Source organism: Schistocerca piceifrons, chromosome 6, assembly GCF_021461385.2.
Source record: "Schistocerca piceifrons isolate TAMUIC-IGC-003096 chromosome 6, iqSchPice1.1, whole genome shotgun sequence".
NCBI classification, from domain to species: Eukaryota; Metazoa; Arthropoda; class Insecta; order Orthoptera; family Acrididae; genus Schistocerca; species Schistocerca piceifrons.
In genome coordinates this window covers 567551244-567575875 of record NC_060143.1, presented here as the reverse complement: position 1 = coordinate 567575875, position 24632 = coordinate 567551244, and the positions used below count along the sequence as shown (strand labels likewise).

The 24632-nt window shown below is 41.2% G+C and overlaps 1 protein-coding gene across 2 annotated transcripts in view; it reads left to right on the top strand.

Moving 5' to 3' along the window:
• LOC124803021 (intraflagellar transport protein 57 homolog) overlaps positions 1–24632 on the top strand; it is a 181596-nt gene that overhangs the window by 48535 nt on the left and 108429 nt on the right. For both annotated transcript variants that reach the window (XM_047264130.1, XM_047264128.1), the window contains exon 3: positions 24435–24597. In XM_047264130.1, coding sequence (XP_047120086.1) covers positions 24435–24597 — 163 coding nt within the window. The remainder of the gene's footprint in view (positions 1–24434; positions 24598–24632) is intronic.

The window sequence follows — 24632 nt, the reverse complement described above, 5'->3', positions numbered from 1 at the left end:
TGTGCGAGTGTATACCTGTCCTTTTTTCCCCCTAAGGTAAGTCTTTCCGCTCCCGGGATTGGAATGACTCCTTACCCTCTCCTTTAAAACCCACATCCTTTCGTCTTTCCCTCTCCTTCCCTCTTTCCTGATGAGGCAACAGTTTGTTGCGAAAGCTTGAATTTTGTGTGTATGTTTGTGTTTGTTTGTGTGTCTATCGACCTGCCAGCGCTTTTGTTCGGTAAGTCACCTCATCTCTGATTTTTTTTATATATATATATATATATATATATATATATATATATATATATATATATATATATATATATATATATAAACACCAAAATACAGGCAGACACACACACACACAGCCCCCCCCCCCAAAAAAATAAATAAATAAATTACATAACACCAAAATATAGACAGACACACACACACACACGCACACACACACACACACAGCACAAAAATATATATCACACCAAAACACACACACACACACACATACAGAGGACAAAAACAAAAATAAATAAATACAATAAAATAAAATAAAATTAAATTAATACCCCACCAAAAAACACTCATACTCACACACACACACACACACACACACATACACATACACAAACGCACACACAAATGCATACACGAACAGACCACAGATACTTCAATAGTTACACTCATAAGTTTGGCAGTAATATTCAATCTTTGGCAAAAACATTCGACAGTCGGCAACAGAAACCAAAACATTGCATTAAAACAAGCGTTCAGTGCATAGTGCTGTGGAATGTGGAAAAAACAGCAAATTAGCGCTCATAGGAAGAAGAACAACACCAAAAATGCAACAGTAGCGTAATATGTAAGAAACTGTCTACGCAATGTGGAAAAAACAGCAAATTAGCGCTCATAGGAAGAAGAACAACACCAAAAATGCAACAGTAGCGTAATATGTAAGAAACTGTCTACGCAATCTGTAAGTACAGTTCAAAACATTACTACTTAATAGGAAATACCAACCACCAGAACTGTTTATAACCTATAGGCACAGTGACAAAAATGTAAATAAAATAGCTAACATTGTACATATTCCAGGCCACTGATGATGCCTTGCAGAAAATAAAGGCGAAACGCGTATGGCACTAAAATTGTGTTTTATTCAGTTGCTGTCAGACGGTCCATAAGTAAAAATTATCAATATACTGTAATATTACACGCAACTGAGGAAGACAGGACTACAAAAGTTTAGGAATTGACCTTGGAGAACAACTCACTAGGAGATGTGTGCTAGAGCATTGATTCGTTCTGTAATAGATTCTCGCTCTATCTTAGCGTTTTGATTGGTCCCCTCAAGTTTTGCCTTCTTCTCTTTAAGCTGGCTTATTTCTGCGTCAACAATCTTCCTTTAGTCAGATGATCCTTTTTCCTGGATGACTTGTCGTTTTGATTTTTTAGATCTTCAGCATATCGATCTCATGAGTTTCTTACAGAGTGTATAAGGGACTTTGTTGTAGGCACTCCTTGGACTCCGCCGTGCAGCGCCGGCTTTAGGGTGGGGCGACTCGGGCGGTCGCCCAGGGCGCCGGGGCCCAAGGGGCGCCACGTACTAAACGCATGTAAAAAAAAAAAAAATTACAATTTACAATCACCCATTTCGCGAAACTAAAATATTATTCAGTCTCATTCAACATACGTCGCTAATCTCACGAATGCGCGATGAATTCGGGGTAGCAGAAGATAAATCATGCTTAATGCAATCTTCGTATTGTCTGCAACCATCCATGTTTGACGCGGGCTAGCACGGGCTCTACCAAAGCGCCTCTCTTATTTGTTTCAAGAACTGCAACAAGGAAGAGCCCATGCAGCCGCAACATCTCTCGTTTACAACAGAAACTACCGGTCGCTCCAAATAAAAGAAAATACAGATTGTGAAATATACATTACATTATGATTTAATTAACACGAATGTATTTATATCGAATATTTGTGACTTAATGACTCATGTACATTAATTAATAGATCATGCAATGCGTGCACTGCATTCATAGAGAATTCTCCCCTAACGTACTGAAATAATACAGCGCCACACAATGTTTGTTAGACTGCATATGTTGGCAGCGCTACGATTTGCACCCGCATGTCAGTAATTGTCAGTAAGAGTCGGAGGCAGCGGTCATGTTTTCGTGGCTGAATAATTGTGAGTGAAACGAGTGTCGTGACTGTGTCAACATTTTAATTTTCTGGTAGGTGCGAAAAACATTTTTATCTTTCAGCTCAGGTTTTTTTCTAGTTACGTCTACTGATAGGTGAATTTCTTTATTTGTTATAGATCGAATATTGCGGTCGCGAAATAGAGCAGTGTCCAAGCAATAATTTGTCAAATTATTAAATCATGCCAGAAGAGAAGGAAATGATTAAAAAAAAGCTTTCTGGTTCAGAAAATCGGAAAAGAAAAGCTGAAAAAGAAAAAGTTCTTGAAGAAACTAAAAAGCACATGAATATTTATAAGTACCTTAAAGGAAATTCTAAGGCAAATACTTCAGATATTGAATCAAAAGTCCATGTATCAGCAAATATTTCTTCAGACTGTGAACAGTTATACACAAAAAATATACAATCACCTATTGAAGGTGATCAAATTGACCAGCGCAGTACATATTTGCATGAATCTTCTGATATTTCTCCAAGTCAAAATCAACACATGACATCTGTGGTCGATGAAAGTATCAACGTTCTTGCAATAAAAGAATACAATGTTTCTGATGTAGGTACGTGGCCAAAAGTACTTAATGCTAGAGATATAGATCGCATTATAATATGTGGACCCTCACAAGTATGTCTAAATAACTTTCCAAAAGATGCAAATGGGCGTCATTTCTCTTCAACTCATTACACAAGAAAACTATCAAACGAAGAAACTATCAGACGACGGTGGCTAGTTTATTCTGTATCAAACGCCAGTGTCTTTTGCTTTTGTTGTCGACTGTTTGATTTAAAGTCAACTACTAATTTGACTACCACTGTGGGTTTCAGAAATTGGAAACATTTAAGTGAAGCTCTGAAACTGCATGAAAATAGCCCTAACCACAAAAAAGCATTTACTCAATGGACTGAAGCTGAAATCAGGTTTAAAGCTGGTTTAACTATTGACAAGGAAGAACAAAAGCTAATTTCTAAAGAAAGTTTACGATGGAGCAATGTGCTTCAAAGATTGATGCACATTACTTTGTATTTGGCTGAAAATAATATGGCATTCAGAGGGTTATCAGATAAATTATTTACCCCAAATAATGGAAAATTCTTAGGTCTTGTACAGTTATTGGCAAAGTTTGATCCAATCATGGAAGAGCACGTCAGACTAGCATTGAATGGTGATTTGGCTGACCATTATTGGGGCAAAAATATACAAAATGAATTAATAGAACTCATGGCATCACACGTTATGTCTACAATCGTATCCCGCATAAAGGGTTCAAAGTATTATGCAATCATAGCCGACTGTACTCCAGATATAAGCCACAAAGAACAACTTTCGATAACTTTAAGATGCGCCGACATAACAGAGGATGGCGTAAGTGTAAAAGAACATTTCATCTCATTTCTGCAAATAGATGATACAACCGGTGAAGGCCTCACAGAAAGCATTTTAAAAACATTGAGTGATCTTGACCTTAACATTAATGACTGCAGAGGACAGGGCTACGATAACGGCGCGAACATGAAGGGGAAAAATAAAGGTGTCCAGAACAGAATTAAGAAGTTAAATCCACTAGCTTTTTTTGTGCCATGTGGATGCCATAGTTATAATTTGGTATTGTGTGATGCGGCAAAATCATCAGTAAAATCCGTGACACTGTTCGGAATGTTACAAAAAATGTTTAATCTATTTGCTGGATCGGTAAATAGATGGAAAATTTTGACCGACCATTTGAAGATATACACCCTGAAAAATGTAAGTGACACACGCTGGGAAGCTCGAATTGATAGCGTCAAAGCGGTTCGTTATCAATTATGCGAAATGCATGACGCTTTGGTTTCCTTGGCCGATGCTACTGAACAAAGCGATGCTGCGGTGTCACACGAAGCGACAACACTAGGAGGACAATTAAAAGACTTCAGCTTCAGTGTTTCTCTCGTGACATGGTATGATGTTCTGTTTCAAATTAACGTTGTGAGTAAAGCAAGTCAGTCACCCACAATCAACTTTGACGAGTTTATGGGAATCCTTGACAAATGTTGCACTTATTTGGAAACATATAGACAAACAGGTTTCGAACAAGCTATTGTAACAGCAACTGAACTGGCTTCGGATCTTGATACGCAGTCATTATTTAAACCACAAATGCGATTAAGACGTATTAAACGAAGGCCGGGTGAAGAGGCTGTTGATGATCAAATAACTGACCCAAAAAAGAAGTTTAAAGTAGAGTTTTTCAATGCACTGTTGGACACCATGCACATATCCATGAAACAAAGATTTGAACAGATGCAAGAATTTTCTGCGACATTTAAAAAAATCAAAATAAAGAAGAACTAATACAATGCTGTTCTAAATTACAAGAAAAGTTAACTGTCAACATGAAGTCAGATATTGATGGAAATTTGCTGTGCGACGAAATTTTAGGCCTGCAACACTATCTCGAAGACAGCCAGGCAACGCCTATTGAAGCCTTAAACTTCATAAAAAAGCATAATCTTCAAGAGTTATATCCCAACATCTGGATAACGTTACGTATTTTGCTAACAATACCAGTGACTGTCGCAAGCGGCGAACGCAGTTTTTCCAAACTGAAGTTGATAAAAACGTACTCGCGGTCTACAATGTCTCAAACAAGACTAACCAGTTTGGCCTCACTATCCATTGAAAATGAAGTTGCAGAAAACCTGGACTTTGTTCATCTGATCAGAGACTTTGCCGACAGAAAAGCGAGAAAAGTAAAATTTTAGTGGTTTATAATTGTTTTTCATTAGGCGTAATATGTTTTGTGTTCAGATGACTGACAGAAAATATAGGTTTATGGCTTACAGCTATATTAAATTCAATAAAAATATGGTACCCAATTCAAAATTAGTGTTTTTTCGTTATACATATTACCTCCTATATACAAAAATCAATTGTTGTGTGTTAGTCTCACCAAAACAAAGAAATGGCTTGACCGATTTGAATAATTTTTGTTTTGTTTTTTCGCTTTAGTACAGGGGTGCTTCAGAAAAGAAACGAAATATTTGGGATATACGAGCCTGTTTCAACCACATTTTACGCATCTTTTCTTCGTTTGGAACACGCAAAAACAATTTTCTGGAGTTGTTGTAGATGTACAGTGCAGTACTACGCAATATTTTTAGACAATTTCCCAAAACGTGAATGCCCAAACAATATATCACTGCCATACTGACTGTTACGGCAGCGACAGCAGCATGCTGGACTGACGTCACAGGCTACACAAGACTCACATGGAGCGTCTTAGCGGGCTTTCAGATTATTTGGATTTCATTTCCATTTAAAAAAATAAAATACTCAAATTTACGATGGAAAAAACCATGTTATGATCATAAGATGACGCCAATAACCACTTAAGACGATTTCTAGAAAACAGTCAAATACCGTGTTGCAAAGCACTGCCAGGTTCGCTATTTATACAATAAAGGGCGCCAACTGGACGACTCGCCCGGGGCACCTGGATGGCTAAGGCCGGCCCTGCCGCCGTGTGTCTTGACGGCATTGTACACCAGTCTTCTGCTAACTACAGATTGTCCCCTCATATTCTCGAAGAGGCTCTCTTTGTTCACCGAGAATCCTCGCTCCGCAGCTGCTTGATGTGCGACAAAGTGAGCGCGATTTCCATTGCCTTCTGCAGCTCGTGGCACGTTGCATTCTGGTTCTTGAGACATTTCATCCAGAACTCATCCAGCCGTTGCTCCTTTTTGTTGAATGTTTCGAATTTTGTTTTGCAGTTCTTCTATACAACAGATGTGCATTGCGCTTCTGCTTTATTGGCACATACACCGTCCATTCAATTGCTCTCCACCAAAATCTGTAGAAAGGAATGAAATCGTTTGGGACCAGCCTCCCTGCACGCTATTGTGGGATCAAAGCAGCTTACAGCTTTTGTCAGCCTAAAGTGTAAGGGAGATTTCTCCATCACCTTTGACACGAGCTTGATCATTTCTCTTCTGCATTCGCTCCAGAAGTTAGCGATTTCAAGGGCTGTGAGAGACCTGCACTTTCTGAATTCATTCTTGACGGTGAACCCAATCTTGACATGGTTCACACCCAAAAGATTGGATTATTTGTCCAAATTAACTGACGGCGAGATCTTCGTCCGCTGGACAAATCGTGTCATCGTTGTCTCCATTATCTCTGTCAAAGCATAGTAGAGGAATGGTGCTAGCGGCCAATCGGATTGGAAATCCTTTAGGAAAGGTGTCAAGTCTCCAGCAATAGTCTTGAAAAAGGCAATTTTCGGACCAAGTAGCTTGTCCTTGAGGTGATCCTCCACTACTCTGTATCTAGCACATTTTGGTTTGTTTTTTTCTTCCAGATTTCCAACAAATATTCGCAGAAACATAAGCATTACTAGAGCTCGCTCAGCAACTTCCACATTCTCCAGCCATCGGTTAGCGCAAAACTTTAAGGGAAACAGTTCCGATTCCGTTGTCGAAATATACAGAGCTCTTCTGGCAGGGACATCCTTAAAAAGATTGTACAAGGCACATAAAAACTGAATTATCATCCACTGTGTTTCCTGAATTGCGGACTTGAAGGCACCATGAACAATGTGAAGCCCACACATTCCAATTTCCGGTAAAACGGTGTCTACTCCTTCTTTTTCTATCAAAAAATTTTTAAGTCCCCTTTAGAACGCGAAGTTGACGTTAGGGCCGTCCGTCGATACATGTAAAAGTTTTAAAGTTTTTTCATTGTTTCACCGGGAATTTTTTTCTTGAAGGACTCGAGTAGCTTAGCTGCCGTCAAACTGCCTAGAAAAGTCGATGCGTAGTAACGGGTGCACACTAGATTATTATTATTATTATTTTTTTTTTTTTTTTTTGTCCCAATAACACACTAACACCCCCCCCCCCCCCCCCCCCCCCCCCCCCCCCCGCCCCGTGAACCATGGACCTTGCCATTGGTGGGGAGGCTTGTGTACCTCAACGATACAGATAGCCATACCATAGGAGCAACCACAACGGAGGGGTATCTGTTGAGAGGCAAGACAAACGTGTGGTTCCTGAAGAGGGGCAGCAGCCTTTTCAGTAGTTGCAGGGACAACAGTCTGGATGACTGACTGATCTGGCCTTGTAACACTAACCAAAACGGCCTTGCTGTGCTAGTACTGCGAACGGCTGAAAGCAAGGGGAAACTACAGCCGTAATTTTTCCCGAGGGCATGCAGCTTTACTGTATGGTTAAATGATGATGGCGTCCTCTTGGGTAACATATTCCGGAGGTAAAATAGTCCCCCATTCGGATCTCCGAGCGGGGACTACTCAGGAGGATGTCGTTATCAGGAGAAAGAAAACTGGCGCTCTATGGATCGGAACATGGAATGTCAGACCCCTTAATCAGGCAGGTAGGTTAGAAAATTTAAAAAGGGAAATGGATAGGTTGAAGTGAGATATGGTGGGAATTAGTGAAGTTCGGTGGCAAGAGGAACAAGACTTTTGGTCATGTGAATACAGGGTTATAAATACAAAATCAAATAGGGGTACTGCAGGAGTAGGTTTAATAATAAAGAAAATAAGAGTGCGGGTAAGCTACTACAAACAGCATAGTGAACGCATTATTGTGGCCAAGATAGACACGAAGCCCATGCCTACTACAGTAGTACAAGTTTATATGCCAACTAGCTCTGCAAATGACGAAGAAATTGAAGAAATGTATGATGAAATAAAAGAAATTATTCAGATAGTGAAGGGAGACGAAAATTTAATAGTCATGGGTGACGAATTCAGCGGTAGGAAAAGGGAGAGAAGGAAACGTAGTACATGAATATGGATTGGTGATCAGAAATGAAAGAGGAAGCCGCCTGGTAGAATTTTGCACAGAGCACAACTTAATCATGGCTAACACTTGGTTCAAAAATCATAAAAGAAGGTTGTATACATGGAAGAAGCCTGGAGATACTGACAGGTTTCAGTATGGATGTTAATGATGGTCTCTGGACATAATCCACATTTAGCACTATAAAGGTCTGTAGGTACTTTCACCAACCAGTCCTTGAATGCTGGATCTGAAAGCCAGCTATCTTGAAAATCAATCGACATGGCGCAGTCGCAGTGATCGTTGGTGGACAAAGAGGAACGATGGATGTAAATAAGGCTGCGCCTCGTTATTACGCATAACGAAATAGGACACAATGAGTGTTACCTACCTTGTCAGTTTATAAAACTGTGCCCCGCACGTTCGCTGAACTGAATTCAACAGGTGAGCCGAGCACACTGACTACTGACAGACTGTGTGATTTGAAAATCGAGCGAGGCACATTTGACAACACTGTCTCTGCCAAGCAGCAATCGGCGTTAATTATGGTATTATTAGTAGTGCTGCGTTTGTTGACCCTTTAAGAAACTATGAATGACAAGACTTATCAACCAGTCTTACTCCAGTAATCTGTTGCAAGTTGCTAGCTAATTTTACATGTACAGTACAGCAACTCAATTATAAAGACGAAAGACCAAAGTTCTGAAGGCTTCGCCACCTTTTTGTTCTAGCTTATTCCTTACCATGAGACTTCTCTCTCTCTCTCTCTCTCTCTCTCTCTCTCTCTCTCTCTTGCTCTTTCTGTCTCTCTCTCTATCGCCTGCTATTGGTTGCTTGCTCTCGTCTCCCATCCACGATTTTTAAGTTATGAAGTCTGCCGGTTACGAATGACTTGGCCTCCCAGTTGTTTTACAGCCGAGGCGCTCTACTGTATGTAAAATTTATGAAGTGCTTCAGGACTTGGTAGACCTTCCGTTGTACATATACCGATTTTAATTTAAAGTCTAGATTCTGTAGGAGCGTAAATGTTGATTTACTTGTAGAGGAATGATTTACCCACTTAATTTTAAAATATGGTTTTACTTGACATCCAGTACATTGATAATGTCGCTTTTTATGTATCCCTCCATACCCAGAAACGTAATAAACCCTGTTCAGCTGTTATTGTTGTCTTCACGTTATGTTTTCTTGCTGTTCTTTGACGTACTTGCAAGCACCCTCTCCATATTTTTCTGCTAATCAAGTCCGCAATAAAGGAAACATTCTGGATGATAATTCAGTTTGTATATGCCTTGTAAAACCTGTTTAAGGATTTCCATTCCAGACTAGCTCTGTATATTTGGACCATTGAATCGGAACATTTGCCCTTGAAGATTTGCATGATGCGATGGCTGGAGAACTTAAATGTTGCGGGGTGTGCTCTAGTAACTGCTTCAGTATTTTGAAATGTTTGTTGCAAAGATAGAGCACAAAAACAACCCGAAACATGCTAGCTACACGGTAGTCTATGATCGTTTGAAGGACATGCTACTCGGCTCAATAAACTCGTATTTCAAGACTCTTGCTCCAGACTTTTCTTCTTTAATTATTGACCAACTTACGTAATGTTTTTGTTTATCACTTATTTGCCAGCTAGTATTTTCCTGTAATACTGCCTCGACTTTTTTTTTTTTTTTTTTTTTACGTATACCAAGTTATATTTTTTGGCATTGAATGTATAAACGGCAATTGTTTTATTTGTATTTAATCACGGTAACAGTGGCTGTATTATTATGGCGTTTCACGGTATTGGGATTTTGAGCAGGCATGTAACGATGTTAGCTGCTCAAAGCGATGGCTCGTCTTTCGTGTGATCGATTGCTGGCTTGGTCATCTCACCTCAGCTCGCAGCGATGTCTCTTCACACTTCATCCAGTCACTGGATCGCTTTGCATTGACCAGCTGATGCTGTGGTGACTCCTATTATGTCCCATCCTTCATTGCCACTCCAGTCCCAGTCAGGCAGAACGCAGAATGCTCTCAAAGATCCCTAGACCTTGTTGTGAGTGCTCGCAGCCTTACGTGAGTGGGTGTTTAAATGTTGTGCAGTATATTCAGAGTTTCGAATAAAAACAATGTAAAAGTTGATGCATCACTCTTCAAGAAAACATGACACCGAATACAGGTAAGTATAAACTCCACTTTGTAAAGGTGCTCCTAAATCGCTGCAGCAATGGTCACGAAATAAAAACTAAATAAATTGTGTTATTGGAAAACGGCTTATGGAAAGTTTAGGGGTTTTATACTTCTGAGCACTTTAGGAAATGAAATCCAGCAAAAAACAACGCGTTTTGGAAAGTTCGCATCGGCATTTGGACTGCATATTTGCATAATACGAAAGTATATGTATGAAATACATCAAATACAGCAGTTAAGCTTGCGAAGCATTCTTAGGTTCCTGCCTAACCACGCCCTCTGAGAAAAAACAGCAAAACATTGTTAATGCCCAATATTATATGTGAAAGTTCAGCTTTTCATGAGGATATAGTGTACTTACATTACTTTAACCCATTAACCTTTCGTCTTTGTATGGTATTGCTACTTAACAATGATGCTGCTAGTGGTTGAGTACATAACATGTCTTATGCACTGACCGAGGCCAATGAGAAAGACAGGCCGCGGTGCGTACGTCACGAAGAACGGCCTCAGCTCGCTCGTTCCCTTAACTCAGTGGGCAAAATGCGCTTTTAAATCTGTTAACTCGCAACCGGATGCGTGCATACTAACAAGAATTTCATCTTGTACTGGAATTCGTTATTATGAAGTCTTACTGATAACTGTTCGTACAGCAAAATTTAAAATCAATTCTCGATAGAAATGGTATAACCACTCGTTTACAGCATTTAGTCTCTTCTTCGTAACAGTTCTCCTTTCATAGAAAATGTGATGCCTTACTCAACTGATAATCATTTTGGCATGATTTTAATTGCCAAATTAGAGCCTGTTAGTAGGCCTACGGACTTCCTATCATTGTAGGACTAATAATAGTGGATTCCAATAGACAATGCAATTCTCGTTCGTACATACACATTTAGTTACGAGTTAACCGGTGTAGAAATGCACTTTGCTGAGTTGAGCGAGCTCGGCCTACGTTCATAACGTACGCGCCGCGGCCTGTCTTTCTCGTAGGCCTCGTGCTCTGAATAACTGCCATCATTCGCTAGCGAAATCACGTGACATGAGCTATGACTGGCTGACAAAAGTGCATTGCTCAATGCAATCTCTATTTTAAGGCTTCGGAAGCTACCATGCTGTAACTTGTGGAATTTGTGTATATACTTTCACAATACGAAAATAAACTCTGTCCATATTGTCTCGCATCAAACATCTTTCCAAACGCATTGTTTTTCCTGTTTCCTAAAGTGCTGGGATGTCCTCAGCCGGTATAAGACCTTCACTATTCAAAGGACTGATAGGTTTTACAGCTCCGAGGGAAAGTATACTGTTGCTTAACATGGATGTATTTTCACCCGCTTTATATGTAATTTCATCCGGGAGAAATTGTGTTTTTAACCGGGAAATCTGGGAAAAATACGGGATTTTTTTTTTTCTTGTCCACGTAGACACCCTGCTCACTTCTCGGTTAGCTATAAATAAATATTTGTTGGAAGTTTCTCCACAGAAATGCAAATGCCTTTATTAACAAAAACTTTCAACTGCAGCTAATAGAATCGCTTTTTGGTCAGAAGTACATTCGGAAAAGACCATGCGTATGTGGCCTTAATTGGTGTAAAAAGCTTAGAAGGTGCAATTTGTGAAGAACATAAAAAAATTGATTACAAAAAAAGTATGCTTGCAGTCTACATGAGTGCCCACTAGTGCATGCTTCTGTGTGTGTGTGTGTGTGTGTGTGTGTGTGTGTGTGTGTGTGTGCGTGCGTGCGTGCGTGCGTGCGTGGGTGTGTGCGTGCGCACTTGTAGAGGGAAGTGAGCACATAGGATTTTGAACAGGAAACCGTGCCGGATTCTGAAGGGGAAACCAGGCCTGGAAACGACATCCAGTGATGCTACAGATCATCAAAGTTATAGGTGCCAGTGCCTGTAAATATTTGTATATGCAGGAGGATTCTATTATGATGTTACAGACTTTCAAGGTTGGTGGTGATAGATAAATGTATCAATTTGAGGTTAAGGTCCCTGGTTCAGAAATGAATGGGTCGAAAGTTACAAGTGAAAATCATACCTCTGATACCTCTGACAATGGAATACATGTAACAGTATTGTTGTTGCTAAGAATGTGGTGTATGCAACTTTCATAGATGCTAGTATGGAACAGAACAAGAAAAAATGGGTAATAAACATGGGCTCTAAAATGCCTGCCTTAAGAGCTATGAGCATTTGTTCATCTTCGCTAGTGTGAAACACATCTCCTCTATTTTGACTCGTTCATTTCCAGTACAGGAACCCTTACCTTAAACTGGGACATTTATCCTTATCCAACGGAGTAGCTGCTTCCTCTGTGTAGCACATCCCTAACGTATCAAGGGGTGTCCTACAATTTCCCACCTGGTGATGATGGTCTTGAAATGTGCACCCAAGACCGTCACAGAGTCGTTGAAGCCTTTGGTTGAGACCCTTCATTCATCTCCAAACCAAAGGACCTCATCAACACTGGAAACAATGCTGCAAACAGCAAGCTCTGCTTGCAGCCTGCACAACAGGCCAATAGCAACTCCACCAGCTGCCTGTATGAACCAATGAACCCATGTGACATGCGTCATTGGTGCCAAATAGCTGCAGGCAAGCCCACCTCCACAGCTCAGATAATGGCCTCGGCAGACATACCGAGCACATATTGGCTTTCTTTCCAGCCCCAAATGCTGTCTTCCTAAGGGGCTGTGTGACATGCCTAATGTTGGAGCTCCTGATAACTACCAAGCCCCTGCCAACGTGTGCCTGCTCAGACCTTGTGAAAGGAATGGTCACCCACTTACCCATAGGGTTAACAGGCAAGGCCAGACACCAAGCCCCTCCACATTCGCTCTCCGCCTCAAGTGAAAAGAACACATTACATCCTGCCAATCACCCTACTTGACGGCAGATCCGCTGTGTTGGGTACACTAGAAGATGCCTTACCAGCAGAGCCAGTGGGTGAAACATACACCGCAGGTGTCCCATGCGACACACCAGGTTCTCTGCCACTGCTACATCCCTAGGCAGCAGCCCGAATGCAGCTGACTGTAGCCAAAAGCACATTTAACTGTTCGTGAACTGCAGCCAGCTCCTACTGCATCCACACACAGCACACACGTATCCTACCCGTCCTAACAAGACTTACTGAAGAAGTAAACTATAAAAGTTGACAGACACCTAGATATGCAACTTGTTACCCTCCTGAAATGTCACCAATGGATACTAATACCTTAATGAACTGTGTAGCCGGCTGTTCAGAAGAAATGACAACTGAGTTACAGATAGTCAAGTAACTGTTTGAGTATAAACTTACAAACCAAGAAATTAATCCTTTTAAATACAAAAACATGAATCAAATTTAAGCAATATGTACTACTAAGAAAACACAGGAAAAGCTAAATATGTAACTTGCTGTTCTGGAGATGTATCACAGGTGGAACCTGGAGCTGGACTGAGTTGTTAACTAGGCTGAATCAGAGAGTCGCTTGTCTTCAAAACAAACAAATGAGCAACTACTGCCCTACTGACTGCCTGAATATATACAAAACACATAATTAAACATCTTAAATACAAGAACATGCTCAAAATGTAAGCCGTATAAACTAATAAGAAAATGCAGGAAAAGCAAAATATGGAACTTGCTGCTCTGGAGATGTGGCACAGGCGACGCCTATTATTAGTGGATGCAGAAATGTTTTGCAATTGCTAAATATGTCTGGGAACTGGATATACGTCATAATCTCCTTCTTCCCCAATCTCTCTGTCCACCTCCTCTTCCACCCTCTCTCCGACCTTGAGCCTTGTTTACTCTCATTCGAAACAAAACCTTGACTGGAAGTTGAATTCACTTAAAATCAATGGGAAAATGGTTGATATCATTGGTATGTGGGATATGAGGGAGAACTTTCCAGCTGCTGGATCTGTGTGGACAGTAGTTTCAATGAAAGTATTTCGCATAGTTTTAATCTGCGGATCGGTAGTGTTACAACTTTTGGGTGATTCAGATTCCACAGTAGTATTCTGATCATAAGCCAATAAGCCATAGAAACTATTTTCCTACTTTCTGTTGAAATCAATTGAGAGGAACAAAAAGAAACAGCACATAATTATGTGTACAATTTTTGTTTAAAATTATATATAAGGACAAAGGATATATTTGAGGGAACCCATCTGTCTTATCATATAAATGCTCCGCTACTGTAGTTAAAACAAATTGTGAAAATGTTGATGAAAAGTTTTCTTTCTCGCAGTTTGTTTTAATAGAAAACCTGCAAATTGCTTAAAAAATATATATCAAGAACTTCGAGATATTTGTTAATACCATTTTCCCTTTATATATTACATATAAAAAAATAAAAAATACAGCCTTTACCTGCCCAAACATTTCTAAGAGCATCACAAAAAATTTGAACCAATCAGTCAAGAACTTTTCGAGATATTAGCGAACAACTTTCATCCATTATATATTTTTTATGTATAATTATATGTTACATATATTAAAAATATGTAGCGTTTGTGTCTCAAAATGTTTATTAGAGTAATTTCTAAGAATTTTGAGTAAAGCAGTGAAGACTTCTAGAGTTTCTAGAGGGGAGGGAGTACATGATATTTTTAATAGGAACCCATGTCAGGAAATGTCACCCAACGACGTTACGGAGCATCAACGTTACAGGCACCAGTACCTGTAAATGTATGTATATACAGAGTACTTACAGAGTGCACATGAAGGTTTTTTAGGCTATGGGGTAGTTTGAGGTATTCGAACATTCGTCAGTCTATGCACAGATAGGGACATCAGACCATCTTCAGAGGAAAGACATTTTTACTGTCAGATTTTTTTCAGTAAATTGTCGAAGTATTCGTATCAAAGTTACTGAATTTACTGCCCTCCAGAAAAGTTCTCACACTCAAATTATTCTTGGGACTGAGAGCTGGCTAAAACTTGAAGTAGAGAGTGATTCTTGGACTGTTTATTAGAAGGAAGGATTAGGCAGCTTACTAGGCAGAGTGTTCATTGCAGTCGACAAAAATGTTGTATCCATTGAGGCTGAAATTGAGTTTGATAGTGAAGTTATCTGGTTGCATATAATGGGTCAAGATGAAACTTAGTTGATTTTTGGATGTGTTTACTGGCTACCCAATTCCACTGTGGCAGTTTTAAATCGATTGAAAGTAAGTCTACTGACGGCGTGCGTAAATACCCAGATCATGCGATATTAGTTGGAGGCGACTTTAACCTACCTATTGTAGACTGGCACGTCTATGGATTCATTGCAGGGGATGCAGACACACTGTCTCGTGAAGAACTGTTAACACAGTTTTTCAAAAACTGTCTTGAGCAGCAAGTTTGGCTGCCCACACACAACGGAAATATCTTAGTCATTGTAGCTACTAACAGGCCGGGCTTTATAAAAGGCATTAGTATAGAGATGGGGACTATGGTTATGAAAGTTAATAAATCAGTCAACAAGACTAGAAGAGTGTTTCTGCTAGCAAGAGCAGATAAGCAGTTGTTATTATTGTTATAACTTCAAGTTGAACAAATATATTTCAAGGAAGACGCAATACATGAAAGTCACAGATCAAGTAAACAGAGTAAGACATTTGTCACTTTAACAGTCAAATGATAACTGAGTCCGAGTCTAGCGGTCGCTGGCTGGCTGGCTGCTTAGGTGGCATTGCTGCTGCATAGCTGGCAGACAGCACCGCATATAGAGGACGCGCGTAACTGCACGGCGGCACTTTGAAAGATCGGCGAGTCACAACACTTTTCCCCCCTTTGAAGTTTTTGCACAGGTCTTGATGGAGGTGGCCTGTAGATTGCTAACATCCATAGGTGTTGTTTGACTGGCCGTAAAGTCTCGAGGAGGAAGCTTCCCGTACGGACGGAAGTGTCCCCGATGATAATGGGTCGAGATGACAGGAGACGTGGGGGTCGAATCTGCTGGGGCCCCGTGCGCCCATCTGCCCACTGCGGCAAGTCTGGTTGTTATAACAGGAGACATGGGCAAAGTGCCCGCGTCCGTAGGAGAAGGAGGCGAGTAGAGTTGCTCCGACAGATGATGGTCATCTGGTTCCTGCTTAGGCACGTCTCCTGGTGGTGTCAGTTCTTGTGCTGGCACTGATATTGTGGTGAGAGGACTGCGTTGTGAGTAATGAGAGATTCCAGTATCCCGAGCGTCGGGTAGGGCCGAAGGTGGTGTAACGGCATCTGGAACAGGCGTTGCCAGCACACGAGGCCGAAGCTGGTCCAAATGGCGCACTGCAACACCCATGTCCATCTGGATTTCATACAGGCGTCGGCCACGGTGTCGTAAGATGCGGCCAGGACTCCATTTTGGTCGCCTGCCATATCCCCGTACCCATACAAGGTCGTCGGTGGTGAACCGGCCAAGCGAAGGCACCTGTGGCTGTGAGGTGGAAGACCGCAGAAGATGAAGTAGCATGCGGGGCTGTCGGCCATGTAAGAGCTCAGCCGGGCTGTGGTCGGCCATGGGGGTGAAACGGTAAGCAGCCAGAAATTGGAGAAGCGCATCATCAGCAGCAGAAGAAGTCAGGAGTTTCCTCATCTGAGCCTTAAATGTGTGGACCAGTCGTTCAGCCTCACTGTTTGACTGTGGATGGAACAGATGGGCCGTGACATGCATGACGCCGTGACAGGCACAAAAATCTGCAAAATCGGAAGAGGCAAATTGTAGACCATTATCAGTAACAAAAGTAGAGGGAAGGCCTTCCAAAGAGAAAAAGCGAGCTAGAGCATTGGTGGTTGCCGCAGTGGTAGGCGACGTGCAACGGACAATGAAAGGAAAGTTAGAGTAGGCGTCAATAACGAGAAGCCAATAAGTACCTAAAAAAGATCCCACGAAGTCAGCTTGAAGATGCTCCCAGGGCTTCTCAGGTGAAGGCCACAGTGACAAAGATGACTTCGGGGCGGCTGCCTGTGATGCACAAGGGCCGCAGGCAGCGACCGTGTGTGCAGTTTCAGAGGCGATGCCGGGCCAGTACACATGACGGCGCGCCAGAGATTTTGTGCGAGAGACACCCCAGTGCCCTTCGTGAAGGAGGCGCAAGACCGAAGCACGCAAAGACGCAGGTACCACAACACGCGGCGAAGCATTTTCGGTGGGAAGGAGGATAACACCATCCCTAGCCATGAAGCAGTAACGCAAAGTGTAGTAGTTCCGCAACGGATCAGAAGTCTTAGCGGACGGATGATGTGGCCAACCCTTCTGAATACTGCGTAAAACCCGGGAGAGGGTAGGGTCAGAACCCGTAGCAGCCACCAGCCAGTCCCCGGTGATGGGGAACCCGTCCACAACCCGCTGCTCGCCAACATCCAGGTGCAAACACAAAAGTTTGTCCCTATTGATTGCCAGATCAGGACCCATGGGAAGGCGAGACAGTGTATCAGCATTCGCATGTTGAGCCGTCGGCCGGAAATAACTCTCATAATTGAAACAAGACAAGTAAAGAGCCCAACGCTGGAGGCGGTGTGCAGCCTTGTCGGGAAGTGAAGTTGATGGATGAAACAAGGAAACAAGTGGTTTGTGATTTGTAAGAAGATGGATCCATAGAGAAAAACACCAGACTTATGAAGAGCATAAATAATGGCGAAAGCTTCTTTTTCAATTTGAGAATACTTTCGTTGGGCACCCGTGAGCATTTCGGAGGCACAAGCAATGGGTTGTTCAGAACCCTCAGAAAAACGGTGTGCAAGGACTGCACCGACCCCGTATTGAGAGGTGTCCGTGGCAAGAACAAGATGTTGGCCAGGTTGATAAGTAGCCAGGCACAGGGCCTGTTTCAGCATAGTCTTCAATTTCTGGAAAGCCGCATTGCATGACGCGGACCAGTGAAAAGGCATGTTTTTATGCAACAGGCGATGCAACGACTGAGCCACCGAAGCAGCAGACTGTAAAAACTTGTGATAGTATGCTATTTTCCCCAAGAAGGCCTGCAGTTCCTTAACAAATGTAGACGAGGAAGGACATTGATCGCAGCGACAGTTTGCTGAAGCGGACAAATACCATCCTGAGAGAGTTGAAACCCCAAGTATGTGATAGATGCCTGAAAAAATTTTGATTTCTGAAGGTTACACTTAAGACCAGCAGTCTGTAAGACATGAAAAAGTATGTGGAGATTTTGAAGGTGTTCGTCAGTGGTGGAGCCAGTGACAACAATGTTGTCCTGGTAATTTATACAGCCAGGGACAGTGAGCAGTAATTGTTCCAAGAATTGCTGAAAGAGAGCAGGGGCGCTGGCAACCCTGAATGGCAATCGTTGGTATTGATAGAGGCCGAAAGGCGTATTAAGGACCAGAAACTGCCGGTAAGCAGCATCGAGAGGAAGTTGATGATAAGCTTCTGACAGGTCAAGTTTAGAAAAATACTGGCCTCCAGCAAGTTTAGTGAACAATTCTTCAGGTTGAGGGATAGGGTAAGTAGGGTAAGTGTCGATAAGGCATTGAGCATTTACAGTGGCTTTGAAATCGCCACAGAGACGAATATCACCATTTGGCTTAGCAATGACGACGACAGGAGAGGACCACTCACTGGAAGTGACAGGAAGTAAGACCCCTGAAGAAATGAGACGATCCAGCTCCCATTTTACCTGATCACGAAGGGCCACAGGAATGGGCCGAGCCCGAAAAAACTTGGGCCGAGCAGTGTGTTTGAGCGTGATATGAGCTTCAAAGTCATTTGCATGGCCTAACCCAAGGGACGAAAATGTTGTCGACAAGGAATCCAATTGAGCATAAGGAATAGCATCAGAGACAATATTGACAGAGTCATCTATGGAGAACCCAAAAACGCGAAAGGCATCGAAACCAAAAATATTCTCCGCGTTACTATGGTCGACCACAAATATGGGAACAGTGCGAACGACAGATTTGTAAGATACCTCAGCACCAAATTGTCCCAAGAGAGAAATCTTCTGTTTATTGTAAGTCCGTAATTGCCTAGTGACAGGTGACAAGATTGGAGAACCCAACTGAACATACGTCTGAGAATTGATAATAGTGGCAGAAGAACCAGTATCCACCTGCATGTGAACATCTCAACCAAGTATTTGGACAGTGAGGAATAACTTCCCTGAAAGGGAAGAAGTAAAATTGACAGACAACACAGAATCAGCGCCATGTTCATGAACATCATGTGTGCGGTCGGATTTGCAAACGGATGGCACATGACCCTTTTTTTTTTGCATTTGTGACACACGGCCCAACGTTGTGGACAGTCTTCTCGTGAGTGTTTCGTAAAACACCGCAGCGGACGTGAAGGAAGTTGCCGTGGGCTTTGCTGCAGTTTCTTAGAGGTTTGTTTACGGTTAGGCCGAGGCTGCGCTTGGGAGCGTACTGTGGCCACGTCGGCCGGCAGGAACACGCCACAACCTTCATCAACATCGCACAGAGGTTGTATTTCCCCTATGTCGCCCCATGCCTCTATTTGCGATCCAGCGGCGCGAGAAATTTCAAAAGACTGAGTGAGGGATAGGACTTCATCTAGAGTCGGATTCGCCAACTGAAGGGCATGTTGCCTAACGTCTTTGTTGGGCGCCGATCGGATAGTAGCATCCCGTACCATGGAATCGGCATAGGATTCTTTGTGAACTCCAGTAACAAATTGACACTTTCTACTGAGGCCGTGAAGTTCAGCAGCCCAAGTGCGATAGGATTGATTCGGTTGTTTTCGGCAACGATAAAAGGCAACACAAGAGGCTACCACATGTGTTTGCTTTTGAAAATAGACGGACAGAAGTGAGTACATTTCAGCAAAGGACAAAGACGCAGGATCTTTCAAAGGAGCCAATTGCGACAACATCCGATACATTTGAGGTGAAATCCGTGAAAGGAACAGAGACTTACATATTTGTTCATCCGCGACATGAAATGCCAAGAAGTGCTGTCGAAGACGTTTTTCGTAATCAGACCAGTCTTCCGTCGTCTCGTCGTAAGGAGGAAAATTAGGTAGAGACAACGAGAGATGCCCCGCATTTGATGCCGCGACAAAATCACGAATCGCATTTGTGAGAAGCGTTTGCTGTTCTATGAGACTTTGCCATAGTTGCTCTTAAGTAGCCATGGAAACATGTTGGTCAATGATGGAAAAGAAAAATCCCATCCTCGTCGCCAATTGTTATAACTTCAAGTTGAACAAATATATTTCAAGGAAGATGCAATACATGAAACTCTCAGATCAAGTAAACAGAGTAAGACGTGTGTACACTTTAATACTCAAATCATAACTGCGTCCAAGTCTAGCGGCTGCTGGCTGGCTGGCCACTAAGGTGGCGCTGCTGCTGCATGGCTGGCAGACAGCGCCGCATGTAGAGGACGCGCGTAACTGCACGGCGGCACTTTGAAAGATCAGCGAGACGCAACAGTTATCTCACATAGACAGTGAATTGCAATAATTTAGTTCCAGTCTGATGGGCAAAATTTAAACAGATTGTAAACCATGCTCTGGACAAGTATGTGCCTAGTAAGTGGATTAAGGACGGAAAAGACTCACCAGGGTTTAGCAACGAAATTTTGAAAATGCTGAGGAATCAGAGGTTCTTGCATTCTTGATTCAAAAGAGAATGTGCAAATGACGACAGGCAAAGGTTAGTAGATATTAATGCATCTGTGAAAAGATCTATCCACGGAACATACAACAACGTTGTACCATAGTAAGACATCTGGCAAAGAAACCGAGTAAATTCTGGTCGTATGTAAAATTGCTAAGTGGTTCTAAGGCTTCCATCCACTCACTTGATGACCAGTCTGATGAGGCAGTTGAAAATAGCAAGACAGAAGCTGAAGTTTTAAATTCTGTGTATGAAATAATTCGTGCAGGAGCATCGTACAGATGTACTGTCGTTTGACCATCGCACAGGGTCCTGTACGGACAGCGTAGTAAGAAGCATCCCTGGTGTAGGGAAACAACTGAAAGAGTTGAAAAAAAGGGGGGGTTTTACAAGGAGTACTCAGCGGCATTGACCCGTTACTCAGCTTGCATTTATCATGAATATCTTGCCCAGCAAAAAGACCCAAGCAACTGGAAAAAAGTGCAGGTGACTCCTGTATATAAGAAGGGTAAAACAGTGGACTGGCAAAGTAACAGACCAATATCACTAACATCAGTTTACTGCAGAATTTTAAAGCATATCATGAGTTTAAATATAATAAATTTTCTAGAGACTGAAAAGGTGAAGTCCACATATCATTTCGATTTTAGAAATCATCGTTCATGTGAAACTCAGCTTGCCCTTTCCTCACATGCATGATATACAACAAATTGTAGGTGAAAGGCAAGAGGCAGATTTCACATTTCCAGGTTTCTGAAAAGCATTTGACTTGTAACCCATAGCAGAATATTAACAAAGGTATGAGCATATGGAATAGGTTCCCAGCTATGTGAGTGGCTTGAAGACTTCTTGAGGTATAGTACCCAGTACATTGTCCTCAACAGTGAGTCTTCATCAGAAACAAGTGTATTGTCAGGAGTCCCCCAAGGAAGTGGAATAGGACTACCGTTATTTTCTGTATATATAAATGATTTAGCGGACACAGTGGGCAGCAGTCTGCAGTTGTTTGCTGATGATGCTGTGGTGTACAGGAAGATGTTGAAGATGAGTGACTTTAGGATGATACAGGATGACTTAGACAAAAATACAGCAGTGTCCTGCTTGACAGAGTCATGTTGTTTAAATATCTGGGCATAATGTTGCAAAATGATATGAAATGGAATGAGCATGTGAAGATTGTGGTAGGGAAGATGAATGGTCGACTTCGGTTTATTGGGAGGATTTTAAGAAGGTGTGATTCATCTGTAGGAGACCATATAGGGCACTAGTGTGACCTATCTTGAGTACTGCTTGAGTGTTTGGGATTTGCACCAGGTTAATTTTACTAGATGACTGTGTATGTATTTTTGTAGAGATGTATGTATAAAAATGTATGCAATGCCAGTATGTAGTTACATAAAGAACATGTTTCTATTATTTTGATATATGTCGCATCTAAAAGGATACATTATATTTTCTAATTATATTTAAATGCCTCGATTTGTTACATTTGTGCAGGAGTAGAGTTTTTAGGATGTGAGTTTTGCCACCAGAGCAACACTTGCAAATTGTTTCTCCCTTCTATTTTAACGTTTTATGGTGCCTACATTTTTTATCCAATCCCCTTGTGATGACTAATTTGTGATTAACATACTCAGTTAATAGAGCATACTCAAATGCAATTTTGATATATGTCGCATCTAAAAGGATACATTATATTTTCTGATTATATTTAAATGCCTCGATTTGTTACATTTGTGCAGGAGTAGAGTTTTTAGGATGTGAGTTTTGCCACCAGAGCAACACTTGCAAATTGTTTCTCCCTTCTATTTTAACGTTTTATGGTGCCTACATTTTTTATCCAATCCCCTTGTGATGACTAATTTGTGATTAACATACTCAGTTAATAGAGCATACTCAAATGCAGCCTCCCCAAAAGCCTCCAACATTCCGCTTGTAAGGGTACAACTCTCTGTTTGTCATAGAGCCTTTAAATGATGCCGTCATTGTGAGTCTTGAGGTGTCTTAGAAGCTGGAAGAGACGCATGATGCCCAGCGGTTAAAATGTGATGAGTTTGTGACTGATTTTAATATGGAGGTATGGATTAAACACATAGAGGATTGTAGAACCATTGTATGCATTACATGGAGTCATATTATGCAGAATATATCAAACTATAAAGCATTTCCACAAATATAGTAAAGTCCAAAATCAAAGAGTAAATAGGTTTTACAAAAAGTAATTATTGTTGCATATTTCGTGTTATATTCTCCAAATCAATAAATATGTTGTACTACACACTTTCTGAAGTTGCCTGTCTTCTTCCTCAGCACTGAAGCTGTCTCCATAGCAAATTTTCTCAAAATCAGTTCAGCAGTTTAGTTGTGAAAATGTAACAGATGGAGTTACTTTTGCATTTATACTATTAGTATGGACATATAAAATCTGTGCTTATAAATGAAGACAGGTTGTAGTTTAAGGATGCTACCAAAAATCTTGAACCTGATACTATAATAAATGTGTGGACGGTCATAGGCTACACATATTTTTAATATACTTGGTATATAAGTATGTATGTACTAAAGGGGCAATGTTGTTGGCAGGAATTCGAAAAGTTCTTTGTCAATTTACTTCAAATATTTACATAATACTCTAACAAAAATTCGGGCAAACATAGGCTACACATTTTTAATGTATGTGGTACATAAGTATAGATATACATTATGTAAAGGGGCGTCATTATTAGCAAAAATCATGAAAAGTTATTGACTGGCATACTTAAAATTTTTACATGATGCTCTCATGAGCATTTGGACAGACATAGGCCATGTATTTTTGAAATATATGAATATGTATGTAATACGTGAAGGGGAAAAGTTGTTGACAAAATTCTCAATAGTTCTTCTCTGATTTACTTTAAACTCTTACGTGATACAGTAATAGACATTCAAACAGACATGTGCTACATATTTTTTAAACAACAGTGTACTGGTTTTCTGTTAAAGCCTACTGCAAGAAGGAAAATCGTACTCTGTGCTCTGCTGTGAAAATTTGCAGTTTTGTTTCTCCTATATACATTCTTTCTCATTACATATATTTTTTAAAAATTTCGTACACAACAATGTGTAATTTTGTTTTCTTTCTTGCTGTCAGTTTTCACAGAGGACACAAAAATAGTGTATATGGCTTATGATCAGAATAGTACTGCGAAATATGAATTTGCAATAATTATAAACAAGTCTTAAGGTCATAGAGCAGATGGACAGAAAACAGGTTTTTTTTTGGGGGGGGGGGGGGGGGGAAATGGGAAGAGAGGAGGAAAATCGAGATGAACAAAAAGAGGTGGGGTGTAAAGATGGAGGGAGGTGGAGCCAGTGAGAGATAGACAGAGAGAGCATGGAGGAGATGACGGACACAGTTTGTGGGGGGGGGGGGGGGGGGCAGGAGGAGGAGATGGGCAAAGAGGAGAAGATGGACAGAGAGAGGGGGAGAAGAAGATTATGATGTATATACAATTTCCATGCATATTTATTAATTGTGAAATGTTGCTGGGTTCGCTAGTAGTATGTATAATAAGTGCTGAATTAACCCTCCAAAATTGTCATAGTTATTAATTACTTTCATTATGTGAAGATACTGGATTAGAAATGTGATGCCAAAATTAATAAGAACACAATATTACACATAAATGTTATATGCGAAGTTGGTATTCTCGGTGTATTATCTCTTGAGAAAAGATTTGTTTTGCTTTTCAGGCACTACTTTGCAATTAAGACGAACCCTGGTGAACAGTTTTATCTCTTCACTTCTCTGGCAGCGTGGCTTATACGCAAAATGGGTAAAATATTTGAACAGCCACAGGAATATGATGATCCAAACTCTACAATATCTGGCATTCTGGATGTGCTTCGAGAGACTGTGAGTTTTGTTTGAGGTTTATTAAATGTATTTTA